The following is a 16,283-nucleotide window of genomic DNA, read 5'->3' on the forward strand; positions in this document are numbered from 1 at the left end:
TACACTTTAATTTCTATCTTAAGGGTATTAAGGATTTGCCAAAGGAGCTTATTGTTGAAACTATTGAGCCTAACCCTTCTGTTCAGGCCTCTGATGCTGCTAAGAATCTTGAGCCACATGCTACAGTTTCTCGTTTTACTGACTGATAAACTTTAGGCTCTTATTCTTATTTTTTTTATGTTGTGGCTGGCGATAGTTATGAATAATAAGTGGGGCGGCTATGATGTAGTTGGTGGATGGTTGTTATGTATGAAAAGCTTGATCATTTGGAACTCTTTTTAATAAGAAATTTATCAGAATTGCTTTTGTTTTTAGTTAATATTTTGTTGAGGAAATTTTATATCGAAAGTTCTTCCATTTGATGTTGATAATTGTTATGTGACACTGTTGAGTTTATCTTTTGTTTATTTTGCAATTTGCATTATTATCATCATGCACCATAAGCTGCATTGTGCTCAACTGCTCATATGCTAGAGTAACATGTTTAAGATAAAATTCATTCACTAAAAAATGTATTCTTTTATCTGAAATTTTACCCTATTGTTGAGTAAAGCAAGAGTATTTTCTCTCCATCAAAAAAAAAGCACCCTTCTTCCGAGATATATAGATGTAAAATATGTCAACTAACATGAATAGTAGAATATTTTAAAATTTGGTAAAAAATTTTTAGGCAGAGTAGCACATGATTCCAATACACAGGATTGGTACAATCTGTAATGTTTTCTTTTATAGGGTAAGATCAAACAAAATGGATGTACCAATGAAACACTGCATCTGATCTGAGATCATTCACAACAGTAAAAAACCAACACTTGATGAATCATTAATTAATAATAGTCTGTTCTATAATAAATGACAGTGAATCGATGACACTAGTGAAGACTGAGGAGTAGTAACGCCAACAACAATAATAGGCTGCTTTATGGTAAGCTTTTTTGTTCCCCTGTGTTCTGATCTGACTTATAACTCTTGAGCTTATTGTTGCCATTGACTCTCAATTCTCATCACAACATGCTCCAATCTATAAGGGAAAGATATATAATACTTTGTCATAAGTGCATGATCTACTTTATTTTGTCACCAACCCAACAATAGAATTGAAAAAAAAAATGCAGAATTAAATGGTAGGTGTGTTTTAAAAGATAAATAATCATAACTTGACTCATTATGTCTTTAAATAATTCTCAATGCTGATATAATTATTACCAGGCAGATAGGGGTGTGTTTTTTTTGGTCAGGTGGATTGGACAACCCCAATCCTAATCCCAATCCAAATTCTTCCAGAATTTCTCAATGATCATGGTCTATTTACTCAAACATGTTGAAGATATTGGTTAAAAGAAATTTTAAGAAAAAGCTTGATTTCTCATAGATGTCCCTCCCTGACCCCGAGGTTGTAACTTTACATTTAATTAGTAGCAAATTTCAAAGGTGGCAGCACTAAGCAGGAGTGTTTGAATTGCAGTTTGATGAAAAAAGAACAATACAGGAATAGAAGACACAAAGCTAAAAGAGATGTTGCCATAATGTTGTACATCAAACAGACAATCCAAGTGCAGTTCTGATCAAGTGTACATTATGGAAAACAAAACAAGAAGGAAAACTGGTTGTCCGCACGCGAGTAGGCGACAGCGAGAGTTTCAGTCTGACAATTGAGAGAGATGTAAGAAAAACCCAGAAAAGATGAAGAACACTAGAACCGATCTTTTGAATATTTTTTGTTCTTTAGATGTGTTCTTTTTTTTGTATGAATGAACATATGAAATTAGGGTTTATGGAAGAGTATAAACATGATTGATTGTACATGACTAATCAATTAGATGTTGTTTTAAATTTAAAGTCAGTTAAATTTAAAATTTTGATTAATTTGAATGAATAGTTTTTGTTTAATATAAAAAGGATATTTAGGTCTTTTTATAAAATTAAATAGAAATATATTTTTATTTTTACTAAATTATAAGGATATTTTAGTAAAAGTATTGATATGATATATATTTTCTTTAAAAAAATAACTGCTTACAGAGATAATGTAATCCACGTGGCATTTTATTATTTATCCACGTTTTATTATATCGGTACGTATGAATTTATCATCGTACCGTAGCAAACACCAATAATTATTAATAATCCGAGAAGAAAAAATTGAAATAATTGTGGAAATGAAAGATACGTAACACCAAGTTGGTCCTCGAAGTAGTTGAGACATCGGATTTGGTCCTACAAAAGTTTAGTGACATCTATTTGGGTGTGCATTCAAGTGATTCTACATCTACTGTCATGTAATTTACATCTTAATCTGAATCTGAGACAAGTCATCCCAACTAATCAATGGCTCAGCCTCAGACTCAATTTAAAGTTCTGAAAACAATCTAGCTGCTTCTAATGATCATTTCTCATTCACAAGAGAACTTTTCCAACAACTTCTGTAGCATCGTGACCAGTATTTAGCATTCCAAGGAGGGAGCTTGTGAAACACCCTATATCTTCACCAGAAGGGTGACAACATCAAAGATAGCAAGAGTCCTGAAAATGCATCCCAAACCCCCATCAAACATGAAGATAATTAAAGGCAAAAAAGGAGGATATGAATTGCATATAACAGTATGCCTAATACAGCTTTTGTTAGATGAGCATACCGCCCTAAAACTGTAACATAGTAACACTAATAGTGTCTTGATAGATGCAATGTCAAATGCCATGAATCATGATACCTTCACAAGCTATACAGCACTTATGAACCCATCAGGATCTTTTAAAGTAAATATATTATTCACCATTGTATGTTTTTTTTTATATGTGTGGCATTTTTTTACGAAATACATATATCTCATTTACAAACAAGTTCTATTTCGTTGGTAATAATAAAAACGTAAATTCCCCCATCCCCCCCCCCCCCCCCAAAAAAAAAAAAAAAAAAATCCAGACCAACCAATCACTGGCTTGGACAATATTACATATAACATCCATATGTTTATTAAACTATACAATAAACTCTCTTATACCTTAAGTTTATATGACACTTGGTACCCCTATAACACTAACCACTCTTATAAACAGAACATTAACTTCCTCAAAGGGAAGCTCAAACCATAAGAATAAAAAGTTAAGGAGCAATGTATCTAATATCATCTAACCTCAGGGATAATCATTTAAAGACTCTTGGTGGAAAGAAAAATGGGAGAAATTACCTCCAATAGCCAACATGGTTTGAACCTTCAATGCTGTTGTTCCACTCCAAGCATATCCTAATCATTAAACAAAATCAGGTTAAGAAATTCTTAATAAAGGTAGAGCAAAATGAAATTGTAAGTTCTAACCTCTTCCAAAACAATTAGTGGTAGTGTTGACACCATTCCTGCAAATACAAGCAAAAGACTTATCCAAACTTAGAAACCCACACAACCCTCCACTGTCTTCACAGTTCCTACAATCATCAGTGTCATAGGAATAATTATACACCAATGATATCCCAAACTTCCATTTCATAGGGTCTCCTTGATCCACAAACTCATACACTGAGGCATAAGAGGAGCATTGAAGCTTAGGAAGATCCAAACCTAAACCTGCATTGGCTTCATAATCATAGACACAACAAGTGTTTATTGGTGCATGTTGTGGCAAACCAATGCCATTCACTCCTTTACAAGAATACAACCCTCTACAAACTCTTGTACCTGAGCCTGTGTCGCACAAATCTTCCTTTGGGTCAAAAACTGGAGAAGTTGTGGAGCAACCAAGGAGAACAAAGATGTTCTCTTTGCCAAGTCTAAAAGGGCTTCCACTATCAATGCCAAAGCTACCAGAGTTTTGCATTGAGGAACAGTTTGACATAAAAGGGTCATGGACCATGATGGTGTTACTAGGGTAGTCTATGGAGGAAATGGTGTAGGTGCCAGTCCTAGTTGAGAACAAAAGGGTTCCATGGTTGCAGCTTATGAAGCTTGAAAATGCAGGGTGGCCACAACCATAACCAGTTCCAAAGGGGTATTTGACTGGTATTGTGCCACATGTGGTTTGACATGTGGTGTTGTTGACAGAGATTATTGGTAAGGCAGCATTAGCATAGGAATTTTGAAGGAAGAAAAGAAAGAGAGAAATGGTTAGAGAAAGTGACATTGGTGAGGGTTTTGAAGGGTTGAAGTAAGGTTTTGGTGTTGGTAAAGTGATGTGAACAAGGGTCTTCTTTGGAGTGGTTTTGTTGCTTTTTCTTCTTCTTTGTCTTTTTGACTTTTAGTTGTTCCAATGGATGCTCTAAGGTACTGTTTTGTTTTGTTTTTTTATTCTTAAAAAGAAGGGACTGAAGGGTAGGTTAAGTAATAAATTAGGTGGGAAATAGCTAGCAAGCTATCAAGTATGGACACTTTTTTTCTATTTGTTTCGGACACGACATTTATCTACACTCTTTGACATGTGTATTTAACCATTTTTTAATAAAAAGTAAAAAAAATAATTTAGACACCTTTATATACATCTAAATACCATCACGTGTCAAAGTATCCAACTTTATTGTTAATGTATATTCTTGAAATGAATTTAAAAATAATATATATAATATAAAAAAACATTAAAAATAATTAAAAGATTTATTTATATCTTAATATTAATAAAATATCAAAATATCATTACAATTTATCTAAAAAATACTTTATATTTTATATATATACTGTGTTCCCATATTTTATAATAATTTTAAATTCGCGTATCAACGTGTCTCATGTGGTGTCATATCCCGTGTCCATATATCATAACAAACAAATACAAATGTTACTCGAGAATTAACATATAAAAAAGTTTTTAATGTATCCAAAACACTAATATTTCGGTCATTTTAACTATTGATTTTAATTAATATATATTATATATATTTTTTATAATTGAGATCAACAGTTAAAATGTATATCTTATACACTTAAAATTCTTCCTAACATATATTTCAAGGGCAGAGCCGCAGACATATTTTTAATTCATTTATTTATTTTGAAATAAAATTTTAAATAATATTAAATAAAAATTGATTTTTCCTAAGAAGAGAAGGCTTTTATTATACTAAATTACTAATACAACTATCCGTCTATCACCCATGCACACAAAATCTAAAGAGTTATGACTTATGTATGTGATGTTTTATTTTTCCAAGAGGATAATAACCCTTGGATATAGGAGGATCCCGGAGACCCCTACCGAAGAGAAATCCGATGGTGAATGTGTGTCAACACAAAATGGTAAATAATCCCCCCCCCCCCCCCCCCCCCACCCCCCTTCTTCTCTTCTCCCCCGCGGGGAAGGGGCCTCGTGACAAAACTAAAAAGTAAAAAGAACTAACCTTCAAACTCAGAATGCATTAACATTTCAAGAAACACATCATCACATTGAACTACTTTATACACAAAATATATAGTTTATATATATTTACAATTTTAGACATCCCCTCCCTTTCTACCCCCAACAAGACAAAATGGCCCCAATACGGACACCAAAAAAGAAGGCCTCCTGGATGGATAGATAATTAGATATTAGATACATCATATTCTGTAAGATTAGAATAAAGGGTGCATGGAAATCAGGAAGGAGACCACTTTCCAACAGCAAGCCATTGAATGTTTAAAGATTTCTTTCATGTGGTTCAAGCCAAGGAAAGCCCAAGAAATCAAACACCTCCTTCTCCGTATCAAATTTCAAACTTGCAATACCTTTTGCACCCTGCAAAACAAATTTGCTTCATAAGTCAACCTTGCAAATGAGGATGCAATTGTTAGAACCGAAAAGGGGTGAAGGAATCGAAGCCATACCCGTTTGCCTCCAGAACCTTGAGTAGCTGGAAACAAGCCTGTATCATCAAGCCGAAATCCTTTAGATTCAGCAAGCAGTCTCAACCTGCATCAAGCACGAGGGGAAAAAGCACATTATTCGTATGATATAGAAACACAATCTGCACAAAAACGCCAAAACTTCAGAAATGGAAAGTTATCTGCAAGGAGAAGCATGCATACCTCCTATTTAATACGTCGTTTCCTGTCCAAGCTATTAGTCCAAAAGCATATATGTCTCTTGGGTAGACCTGCCAAAACATTAAAATCAATAGTGTAAACTTGAGACGTTTAAAGTTTGCATACACTTATAGTTGGCTAAGCAACAAAGCATAACCAGCAACAGGATAGAAGACAATACCCCATGTTTAATTTGTAACTACTAAATATTTAACAAAAATTTAGAAATTGAAGACAATACTAAAGTTTGAATAGTCATTCTAGACCAAAAAAAAAAAAAGCCATGGCATGGCATGGCAGCAGCACATATGCAACAACAAATTACAGAATGACAAATTCTGGAAAAACCACAATGTTTTGACACTCATGAGCCTCCATCAGAGAATACACAAAAAGATGCCATCAATTACCTTTAAATCAATTCTGTGTCGCAACTCCCGTCCAGGATAAGTGCAAAAGCCAAAGTAAGTGTCAACACCAGAGTCAGTACCCTGTTCACATAGTGAAATGTTAACAAAGAAACTGAGCAACAGACATAAAGAAACATGTAACATATATGAAAACAGAAAATTATCAGATTTATTTTTCAGTATGTAGATCTAGAGTCTAGACATAATTATTTTAAGATTCTAGAAAAGATTTCACCAGCCTATCTGGTTGTGTATCATAATTTAGGGGGTGAAATCAGGACAAGCAGCCTGTCAAAGGCCTTGGGCCTGGCCTGATAAAAAAGAATTGCAGGCCTAGAATCATGCTAAAGCCTATTTGTTTTAAAAGGTCAAGCTTAGGCTTGTCAAGGGGTCTGCAAAACTTGTCAGGCCTGTTTGAAATTTTTGTATGCATATATTGTTTTCACCAAATTACCGAAAAAAAAAAAGGAAAATATATTGTTTTCACCAAAATGTTATGAATGAGGTTTGAAATCAAAACCTTTATGTTAAACACTTGACTACCAAATCTCTTTAATACATATATAATTCTTTGCTATTTGTATCTCATTAGTTGTTAGGCCCTTTCACATTTTTAGAACAATTTAGATTTTTTTCATTTGTTAAAAAGCTCGTTAACAGGCTTCAGGCCAGGTCAAGTATTCAAACAGGCCAAGCTCGGGCATTTAGAAAAGCCTCTAGTAAGCTACAGGCCCAGCTCTGGCCAAATAGCTGCAATATAGGCTGTTAGCAGTAAATTCTGACCTATTTCCATCCCTAAATTCATCTCAAACAAATATCATATTTTCTCTCTTTCCTCTTTATCTTTGCAAAGTTGTTCACTTTCAAAATTCATGTACTTTTAAGGTATAAAAACACACATACACACACACACACACAAAAAGAGAAGTTGAGATGTAAATAGCCCAACTCCCAATTTACAGCTGAAGAAACACTTTGTTTTTTGTTTTCTTGATGTAGAAGAAAACTTGCTTTCCCTATATTCAATCATATATATACAACCCCCCTCTCCCCCCCTCCCCCCCCACCCCAAAAAATAAAAAATAAAAACAAACACACACACACTCTAAAAAAAAAAAAGATATACTTCCTGTGTTGTGAAAGAAAGCTTAAATCTACCAAACTAAATTCCCATTTGTAGACAACAAATAATGCAGACATTACCTCTTCGCTATGAGTACTGAAAACTAAATCCTCTCTCAGGAAATCAATATCCTTTAAACACTGTACAAACTTTGGCAAAAATCCTTTGTGACTGCAAGCCATAAACATATCTACTGAGTCTCTAAATATAAATAAAGAGGTTTACGCATGCAAAATGAAAGAGTAGTGCAGAATTTCACTCAAATCAAATTCTCCTTTTCATGTAGAGAGTAATGTTTATCTTTCTCCACAAATGAACTAAAAAATAGCATGACTTAAACTAACTATTTAAAAGTTCAGAAGAAACTATTCAAGCAGTAAAGAAAAAGTGTGTTCAAATTTAAACCAAACTTATATGAAGTAAAAGGAATGCTAGCCCCACCTTTGTCCATCAGGATGTGTTATAATAACATCAATGTCACCACAAGTAGCCTTCCCGCGCCTATATGATCCTCCACAAACAATAATAACCTAAACAATATGATCACCATAACCAAGTTTTGGATATCATGCTTCAATTCAAAATGAGGGACCATCAAAAAATCTTATATCAGTCTGTATGAGTATATAGGAATTATCTGCAAACTCCGCGTGTGTCTCATACTCAGTCAAGTAAAAGAATTTTAATGCTCACCCCAGGCAAAACTTCCTCCCCAACTTTCTGCAAAATGCGCTCCATCTCTTGAACCTATCAGATCAAAAAGAGTATAAAATACTGTTTAAAAGTTATTTTTTATTCTTTTCTTTCGGAATCGAAAGTAGCATCAGACCTCATGGCGTGGAATTCGTTGCCTGATATCATCAAAGTATTTCAACCCTAACTTTTGTGCATTTGTAAGTGAATCATCATTCCTTAGATCATCTAATGTACGGTGTCCTTTCTCATACAATTTCAGTGCTGTGGCAGGACCAATACCCCATACTTCTCCAAATAAGGATATTGTCCGCACCTATGATTAAATAAGGTTAAAGAAGAGAAGGCAGCATGCTCAATAAAATGCCAAAGATATACATGTTATTATTATATTTAAGAATATCTGGCATGGCCTTTTAGTCTATTACACATGCACTATATATATACCCAAACAAATAAAGCACACATTAGACAGAACAGAAGTCAAAACCACAATTAGCTGAGAAGACTGAATTAAAGCATAATTCAAGAAATTGTAACCAATCATAATTACAGACTTCAGTAACAGGATGGTTAGTTATAAAATATCGCATGAAAAATTTGTGCGTGAAAATGTTTGCATATAATTATTTTGAAATAAATAAATAAATAATGAGATGATAATATATTAAATATGTAATCAAACAAGGATCATGAATAAAAATAAATATGGAAGATCAAGCTTAAAATACAATGAATTCTGCATACAATTTTTTTCAGGGATCACAAAATAACCTGAGTCTGCAGTTAAAATACCTTCTCATCAGTTTCAAAGTGTTCCAGTTTGGATAACTTCCCAGTAGTTATTATCTCCTGAACCTGCACATATTAAAACCAAATGCTTGAGCTTATTACTTGACCAACAATAAAAGAACGTCGATATTACCACATTAATACTGAATTTGTCTTCTTAGATGGTTCACCAAAATAACTAGACAAAATATACTTCTTTATTCCAACAATAATAAATAGCATCTGGTAGAATATCACGTAAGAAAATATCACAACTGATAAAAAAATCATATGCTAGATGATATTTTTCCATTAGAGATTGCTTGCATCTGAACAAGGAAAATTTAGTGGGAAAGAGCAACAACAAAGTTATTGCACTATAAGATAGCAGCCACTTTATCCGGACAAAATGTGTAGTCAAGTATCACTTACATGATCTTTCATTGATTTTCCAATAGAAGGCAGGTCTTTGATCTGGTCTGTGCTTTCAATTTTAAACGGCAACTTCTCAATCACTGCAATAGCCTTGTAATAGCTGAAGGATCTCCGATCATCACCCAGTGCTTTCAAAATCATTAAAACGACAAACAAGAACTTCAGAATAACAGAAGTTAAATAAGATAATAACCTGTAGAATTTATATGACCACATCTCACCTCTATATATGTTAACAAGTTTTCCAAATATCTCTGTTATATTCTTGTTGAGGTCAGGTGGACAGTATGGCAAGGACGACTGCAATGCCCTCCCATTGTTAGAACAGTTTCAACAGGAACAAAGAAACATAAAATGTATAATGTCTTCATCAGCATTTGCATTATTATCCATTTTGTCAACAGGCAGGAAAGTGCATGCATATTTTGAAAAAAAATATTAGCACTGGCTCTTAAGCCAAAATTATGGAATTTTAATTTGTTAGAACTAAGAAGGTCATTTTAACTTAAAGAGCTATTACATGAAAGTTCTGAATATATTTTAATGAAATAATCTAGAAATGCAGACTTTTAGATCTTACTGCCTCACTTTCGGACTCAAGACTTTGACGTCTCGTGTTTGCATAATTAAAACTGTCAACTTCAGCAGGACTGCTTGTCGTGCTTGTGGACAAAAGTGGAGCATTTTCTGTTTTATTTTCATTACTTTTGAGATCTGCAACCTTTGTTTCTTCAGAAGATAACTTGATCTTTTTACTCGGTGATTGCTGAGAATCACTTGACAAGTTTCCATAAGTTGGCTTAGGGTTCAAAGGCTTATGAGGAATATCTTCACTTTGAGGATCCAACTTCAGCTCATACATGTCCTCAGATAGTTTTTCCCCAGATTTCAAGCTGTCCTCCAGCCATTGGTAAAGGATAACTTTCTGCAGCAAGCATCATTAACCCTTAAAATTAAAGATGACAAATTCCTCATTCTAACAGAAGCATAGTAAGCTATGCTCTTTAATTGTGATTGCAATGCAACAACAAACCATTATGTCCCAATGTCATACACAACATCAAGGTAATACATTTAAAAATAAATAAATAAATAAATAAACAAAAGGAGTCCAGCTGAAAACATGAGTAAGCCCTTCAAATAATCAGAAGTTTACTTGGTCCTTCGAATATGCATTTGACATCAAATTGATCATCAATTTATATATTACTAAATTGGTCAAATTAGTGCAAAGATATATCAGACATCTAATTGTCTCTTCACTATCAATCTGTTACATTTCTCCATAAAATTAGACCTCAAAAACACAAAATTGGTCCTTGATGAACAGAAAATTGATTATTAAAGAACCATTTTGATGCTGCTGACACAAATGAGCATCAATGCGTTGTCCCACGTACATTTGGAGGGCCATATTGAGTGATAAGTGTTCACTCCACGGTCCACTCAATCACTATATTCACATGGTCCCCATTGAAACTACAGTAAACTCAAACCACTTGCTGTAACTTACATGTAATTAAAAAAAAATGAAAAGGTTAAAATAGCTAACCCCTTTAAAACGTGATAAACGCTCCTTGTCCAGTTCTTTGAGAAGAGTATGAGAATCCATTGCAAAAACATGAGTGACCCGTCTGGAGAGGCGCTCCTCAATTACACCACCCATTTGCACCAACCTCTGCTTCCAAATCTATGAAAAAGAAAAGAAACAAACACACTTTGCCATTGAAAATGGGGGATGATTGAAACATGGAAAGTAGGGTTTTCCAAAATGAGGATTTTGGGGTTGTAAATTACCTGCAACCGACGTGGTTGGACTCCTTTGGGGACGAAGAAAACCACCATTCCTGAAAACATTCCATCAGGTTCTGACTCGGAGGAAGGGCTTCGCTTCTTCTTTGGTTTTGTTTTTGGCGCCATTTTTGCATGCGGTGTTGGCTTGTTCGGTGGTGTTTGTTTTTGTTTTATTTGTCTTTCGTCTTCTAGCTTCTTCAAGACGCCATGAACTTGGGAGTGTGAATGAGTTGTGAGTTTGGGGATGTTATTTGGGTGCAACTCATATATCAGCATTTGGTGCAACCTCATACTTGTTGTTCTACTACTCGACACGTGGATTTCCTTTTTAAATTTTTTCCATGTGGTATTAAGATGGGCCAATCACCAAAGGCCCAGCCCCATTTGTGCCGATTTCAATGCAATGAGAAAAATATAATTTAAAATCTCAGACCCATTGTTTTTGAAAAAAAAAAAAGAAAGAAAGAAAAACTAAACCAATAGAAAAAGTAAATAATTATTTTGATGTAAATAAACAGTCATACTACACATTCATGTAAAATATATATCCAAGTTATCCAAGTTAGCTCAAACTCAAATTCACTTACACGCATTAATGAAGTGTGATTCCATGCACCAAAGACATACGAAATGTCTCGTTGCTTCATTCGAGTTTCATTATGAAAAAACGTTATTTCTTCTTCAACACGAAATTACTACACGAAACCGCTCATTCTCTTCGAATCTCTCTCAAAATCATTCAAACTTCACTCACATTCTCTACGAAAACCACTAGTGGAGAAGAATCGCGAGAAGATTTCGCAAGGAACAAGCAAAAACGAACGAAAATAGCAACAGAGACTGACAAAGATATGAGAAAAACTACTGTTCATTTGAAATCTTGCAATGTAGCGTTTCTCCTAGTTACATTTTAAGTTTACTGGATTGATTTGCTTCGTTTAGTAGATCGACGTATTCTGATTACATTTTTACAGTGTAACTAGGGCTTTGAATGAAATTTGTTCTTATTTTCATTCAGTTCAGTGGATAGTGTAACTTGGGCTTTGAACTTGATTGTTACTCTGTTTAGTAGACTTCTTTTACATGGAGAAATACTATTCTTGATGATTGAAAGTTTATAACGATTTATTCACTACATGAATGTTATTTGGTTCAGTAGGTTTGGTGATTTTCATTCACTTGATATTTAGTGTGTTCAGGGTTTAGGGTTATTCTGATTGTATTTTTACAGTATAACTAGGGCTTTGAACTTGATTATTACTCTGTTAAGTGGACTTCTTTTGCATGGAGAAATACTATTCTTGATAATTGAAACTTTATAACGATTTATTCATCACATAAATATTGTTCAATTCGGTGGGCTTGGTGATTTTCATTCACTTGATATTTAGTGTGTTCAGGGTTTAGGGTTATTCTGATTGCATTTTTACAATGTAACTAGGGTTTTGAATGAAAGTTGTTCTTATTTTTATTCTGTTCAGTTGACTTCTTTTGCATAGACAAATACTATTCTTGATGATTGAAAGTTTATAATGATTTATTCACCACATGAATCGTGTTCAGTTCGATGGACTTGGTGATTTTTATTCACTTAATATTTAGTGTGTTCAGGGTTTAGGGTTATTCTGATTGCATGCAGCAATGCTTTTCTAGCTGTTTCATTATTTCAGTTGGGTTTGTTTCTTGTGTAACTAATTCCTTTCGATTGAAATGTAGGAAGAGATTGATGGCTTCAAGCACGAATATGGTCTGAATATTCTGTTACACGAAATGAACAAAATCAGAGACCAAGTGATTCGGGCATCTGAAGCAATAAGACTCTCGAAGCCATCTGCTGCCCTCTCTAGCCCTTATTGTAAATTCTCATCTGCGGATTTAGATAGTAAATAGGATATACTATGATTGACTGGTTATAATTAACAATATTTTGTTTAACTTGTTTAAAAAAGCAAACAATGCTTCTTTCAATGTATATGTGTGAATATTAATGTAAATGTTAATGTATATATCTAATCTTAATATCAATGTATATATCTAATGTTAACATTTATATCTAATTCAAGATGGATTACTCCTTGTCCTGTCGATCTGAGATGTTAATTTATATATCTGTTAGAACTGTCTGGCTGCTGTTTTGTTCCAGGTTCATAGTGAATGGAATCAGGGTATTTATCAAGACATTAAGAATCCCAAAAAACATAATGAACCGAAATTAATACACTGGATGAACTGAAAAAATTGCATATATCAATATAGCAGAGAGCTAATTATAAAAAAATGTTTAAATTAGTATTCACTTTCAGAAACATCTGAACTCTCTAACATAGCACAATAAATTGGCTATTTAATAAAAAAAAGTGACTTTGGAATAAAGAATTTCACAAAAGTTAATATCAAAAACCAAAAAATTTACTATTCATTAAAGACTAACAACAGTGAGAAATTAACCCAACTATAACATCAATGAATCGAAATTTTCTCATGGATGAAAAGAAATTTACATTAATAAAAACTAAAACTCATATAATCCTGTCTGGGATAATTCATATCCGGTGCATTATAAAGGTTGTAGCTTGACTGAATGTTTGATCTGCCGTCTAAAAGGTTCAACTGTAAAAGACATAATAAATCAAATATTAGCAAAATGCACAAATGAATTTTTTCCTAATCAAAAGCAAATCAATTTTACCTCGCTTGGAGCTGTCTTTTTCTTTTTCTTTGTGACCTTTGAGATATTTTTTCCAGGTTTGATCCAAGTCTGTTCTTGGGCCGGCCTCTTCTTTTGACGTGTGGCGCGCTTTGAAGGTCGTTCACGTCGCTCAACATCGCTTCTTCGCGGGATAACGAACTTTTTTCTTTACTTCTCTCTTGATATTCTTACATCTCATCCATGACCTTGTCAAACGCCCCGTGCAAAATTTCGGTTAGCTCCTCGGACTTGGATGCAAATTCGCATATATTGTGCGACCAAAACACCAAATCGTTAAATCTCTTGCTTCTCAACTCTAGTAGAGGCTCGTCTTGGCTGCTCTTGATGTGTGTGTGCCTTCTCTTTATGTTCTTGCTCTAGCGTTCCAGTATGTATTTCGGTGGCACGTTATCCACTTGCTTGAAGCTTAAGACGCTTAGGGAATGGCGGCACACTATGCCCCTTGACTCAAACAGCAAGCACTGGTACTTTACCTCTCGTGATACTATGTCGTAAGTGACCATAAACTTGTCGAATTTGGAGTTGGAAACCTGCTCTACGACTTTGTATGTTGTGAAACCTAGGGTGGAATGCATTGATTTGATGATGCAGTTCACTTTACCTCTAAATTGTGCTTGAACTTTGACAAATCCCGTTTTGACGGTTTATCTTGTATTGATTTTAGGGGATTTTATAACCTTTTACCCACATTTATCCATTGAAATAGCATGGTTTTATAACTTCTCTTTTAATTGTGCTTAAGAGTGAAAACATGCTTTTTAGGTCTTAAAATAGCTAAATCTAATTCTCCTTGATTCCATTAGATACCTTGATATGTTTGTTAAGTGATTTAAGGTTTAGGAGGCAAAGATTGGATCAAGGGAATGAAGAAAGAAGCATGAAAAGTTGGAGAACTCATGAAGAAATGAAAGAACCGGAAAGCTGTCAAGCCGACCTCTTCGCACTTAAACGACCATAACTTGAGCTACAGAGGTCCAAATGATGCGGTTCCAGTTGGGTTAGAAAGCTAACATCCGGGGCTTCGAAACGATATAAGATTTGCCATAGTTGCATTGCGCATAGGGGCGCGCACGCGCACGGTACGCGGACGCGCCGATGGTGGCACATGACCCACTTAATGCAACACGTGGCCAGCGATTTTAGAAGCCTTGTGGGCCCAATCCAACTCATTTCTGATGCTATTTAACCCAAGGAGTGAAGAGGGAAACACATGTTAGTTACCATTAGTCATAGTTTGGTAGTTAGAAGTAGTTTTTAGAGAGAGAAGCTCTCTCTTCTCTCTAGAATTAGGATTAGGAATTAGGGTTAGATTAGGATCTCATAGTTCTAGGTTTAATTCAAGTCTCCTTCTACTTCTACCTTCAATTGATGATTGCTACACTTTGGTTCTTCTTTCTATCCCTATCCTCTTGTTGTAATTTCTCTTATTTTGTTTCTAGGTTTTGTAATTGAGATATTTTTGTTCTTTTGTTTTCTTTTAATAATGCAATTTGAGATAATTCATGTGATTGTGGTGTTGTTGATTGTTGTTTTGTTAATTCTTTGTAATTGTTAGTTGTTGATTCCTTTTATTCTTACAAATAAAAATGCTTTCTTTCATTACCCTCCAAGATGAAATGCTTGAGAGGATGTTAGAGTAGAATTCTATGTTCTTGGCTTGAGAAGGTAACTTAGGATTTCTTGAGCCACTAGTGTCCAATTGATTGATAGTTGATAGCCATTAACTCTAGCCTTCATTAATCCAATTAGTGGAAAGCTAGGATTTATGGACTAGGATTGATATAACTCACTTGACTTTCCTTTGTTAATTGATTTAAGGATGACTAAGTGGGATTAATCCTTGCAACTACCATACTTGTGGCTAGTGATAATGATGAAGACCCTTGACAACCAAATCTTGCCAAGACCATTTTGTTAATAAAATTTTCTTACCATTTACTATTCATATTTCTCATCCAAAACCCCAAAATAAACAAGTCCATAACCAATAACAAGAACACTACCCTGCAAGTCCTTTGAGAGACGACCCGAGGTTTAAATACTTCGGTTTATAAATTTAGGGGTTTGTTTTAGTGACAAACAACTTTTTGTATGAAAGGATTAGTGATTGGTTTAGAAACTATACTTGCAACGAGAATTCATTGGTGAATTCTAAACCGTCAAAAATCCAATCATCAAAATGGCGCCGTTGCCGGGGATTTGCAATGGTGTTATATTATTGGTTATTGTACATATGTGAATAGTGTAAATAGTTTGTCTTTTGCTTGTTTACTAGATTTTGTTAGTTTTATTTTGTTTTTTCATAATGAATTCTCACTTTGGCTTTGAGTTTGGTTCTAATTGTGTTGTAGGAAATGTGA

General features: G+C 34.2%; 2 protein-coding genes across 3 annotated transcripts; both read right to left on the reverse strand.

The window, feature by feature from the left end:
- Positions 1 to 2,114: 2,114 nt before the first annotated feature.
- LOC130982933 (wall-associated receptor kinase-like 1) lies at positions 2,115 to 4,140 on the reverse strand. The gene is made up of 3 exons (XM_057907084.1): positions 3,318 to 4,140; positions 3,189 to 3,245; positions 2,115 to 2,523 (listed from the first exon to the last, which is right to left on the reverse strand). The coding sequence occupies exons 1-3, from the start codon at positions 4,114 to 4,116 to the stop codon at positions 2,486 to 2,488; spliced, it is 894 nt and encodes a 297-aa protein (XP_057763067.1). The 5' UTR covers positions 4,117 to 4,140; the 3' UTR covers positions 2,115 to 2,485.
- A 1,214-nt stretch (positions 4,141 to 5,354) lies between these two features.
- On the reverse strand, positions 5,355 to 11,438 carry LOC130982236 (DNA polymerase lambda). Of its 2 annotated transcripts, none has more exons than XM_057906138.1 (14): positions 11,217 to 11,438; positions 10,972 to 11,109; positions 10,000 to 10,344; positions 9,641 to 9,719; positions 9,417 to 9,547; positions 9,009 to 9,071; positions 8,350 to 8,529; positions 8,214 to 8,267; positions 7,962 to 8,050; positions 7,601 to 7,691; positions 6,398 to 6,478; positions 5,991 to 6,058; positions 5,790 to 5,874; positions 5,355 to 5,700 (listed from the first exon to the last, which is right to left on the reverse strand). In XM_057906138.1, the coding sequence occupies exons 1-14, from the start codon at positions 11,337 to 11,339 to the stop codon at positions 5,602 to 5,604; spliced, it is 1,626 nt and encodes a 541-aa protein (XP_057762121.1). In that variant the 5' UTR covers positions 11,340 to 11,438; the 3' UTR covers positions 5,355 to 5,601. The 2 variants fall into 2 exon arrangements, with proteins under 2 accessions (XP_057762121.1, XP_057762122.1); XM_057906139.1 differs by having other exon boundaries at positions 10,972 to 11,136.
- Between the last annotated feature and the right edge of the window lie 4,845 nt (positions 11,439 to 16,283).

Source organism: Arachis stenosperma, chromosome 5 (assembly GCF_014773155.1).
Source record: "Arachis stenosperma cultivar V10309 chromosome 5, arast.V10309.gnm1.PFL2, whole genome shotgun sequence".
NCBI lineage: Eukaryota > Viridiplantae > Streptophyta > Magnoliopsida > Fabales > Fabaceae > Arachis > Arachis stenosperma.

Excerpts from the sequence above, each read along its gene's own strand:
- LOC130982933 (XM_057907084.1), bottom strand. The coding sequence starts at position 4,116 with ATGTCACTTTCTCTAACCATTTCTCTCTTTCTTTTCTTCCTTCAAAAT. Across the intron at positions 3,246-3,317 it reads CACTAATTGTTTTGGAAGAG|GATATGCTTGGAGTGGAACA; the intron begins GTTAGAACTTAC and ends TTTAATGATTAG. Across the intron at positions 2,524-3,188 it reads AACCATGTTGGCTATTGGAG|GACTCTTGCTATCTTTGATG; the intron begins GTAATTTCTCCC and ends ATGCATTTTCAG.
- LOC130982236 (XM_057906138.1), bottom strand. The coding sequence starts at position 11,339 with ATGGCGCCAAAAACAAAACCAAAGAAGAAGCGAAGCCCTTCCTCCGAG. Across the intron at positions 9,720-9,999 it reads TTGAGTCCGAAAGTGAGGCA|TCGTCCTTGCCATACTGTCC; the intron begins GTAAGATCTAAA and ends AGGGCATTGCAG. Across the intron at positions 8,268-8,349 it reads AACGAATTCCACGCCATGAG|GTTCAAGAGATGGAGCGCAT; the intron begins GTCTGATGCTAC and ends TTGATCTGATAG.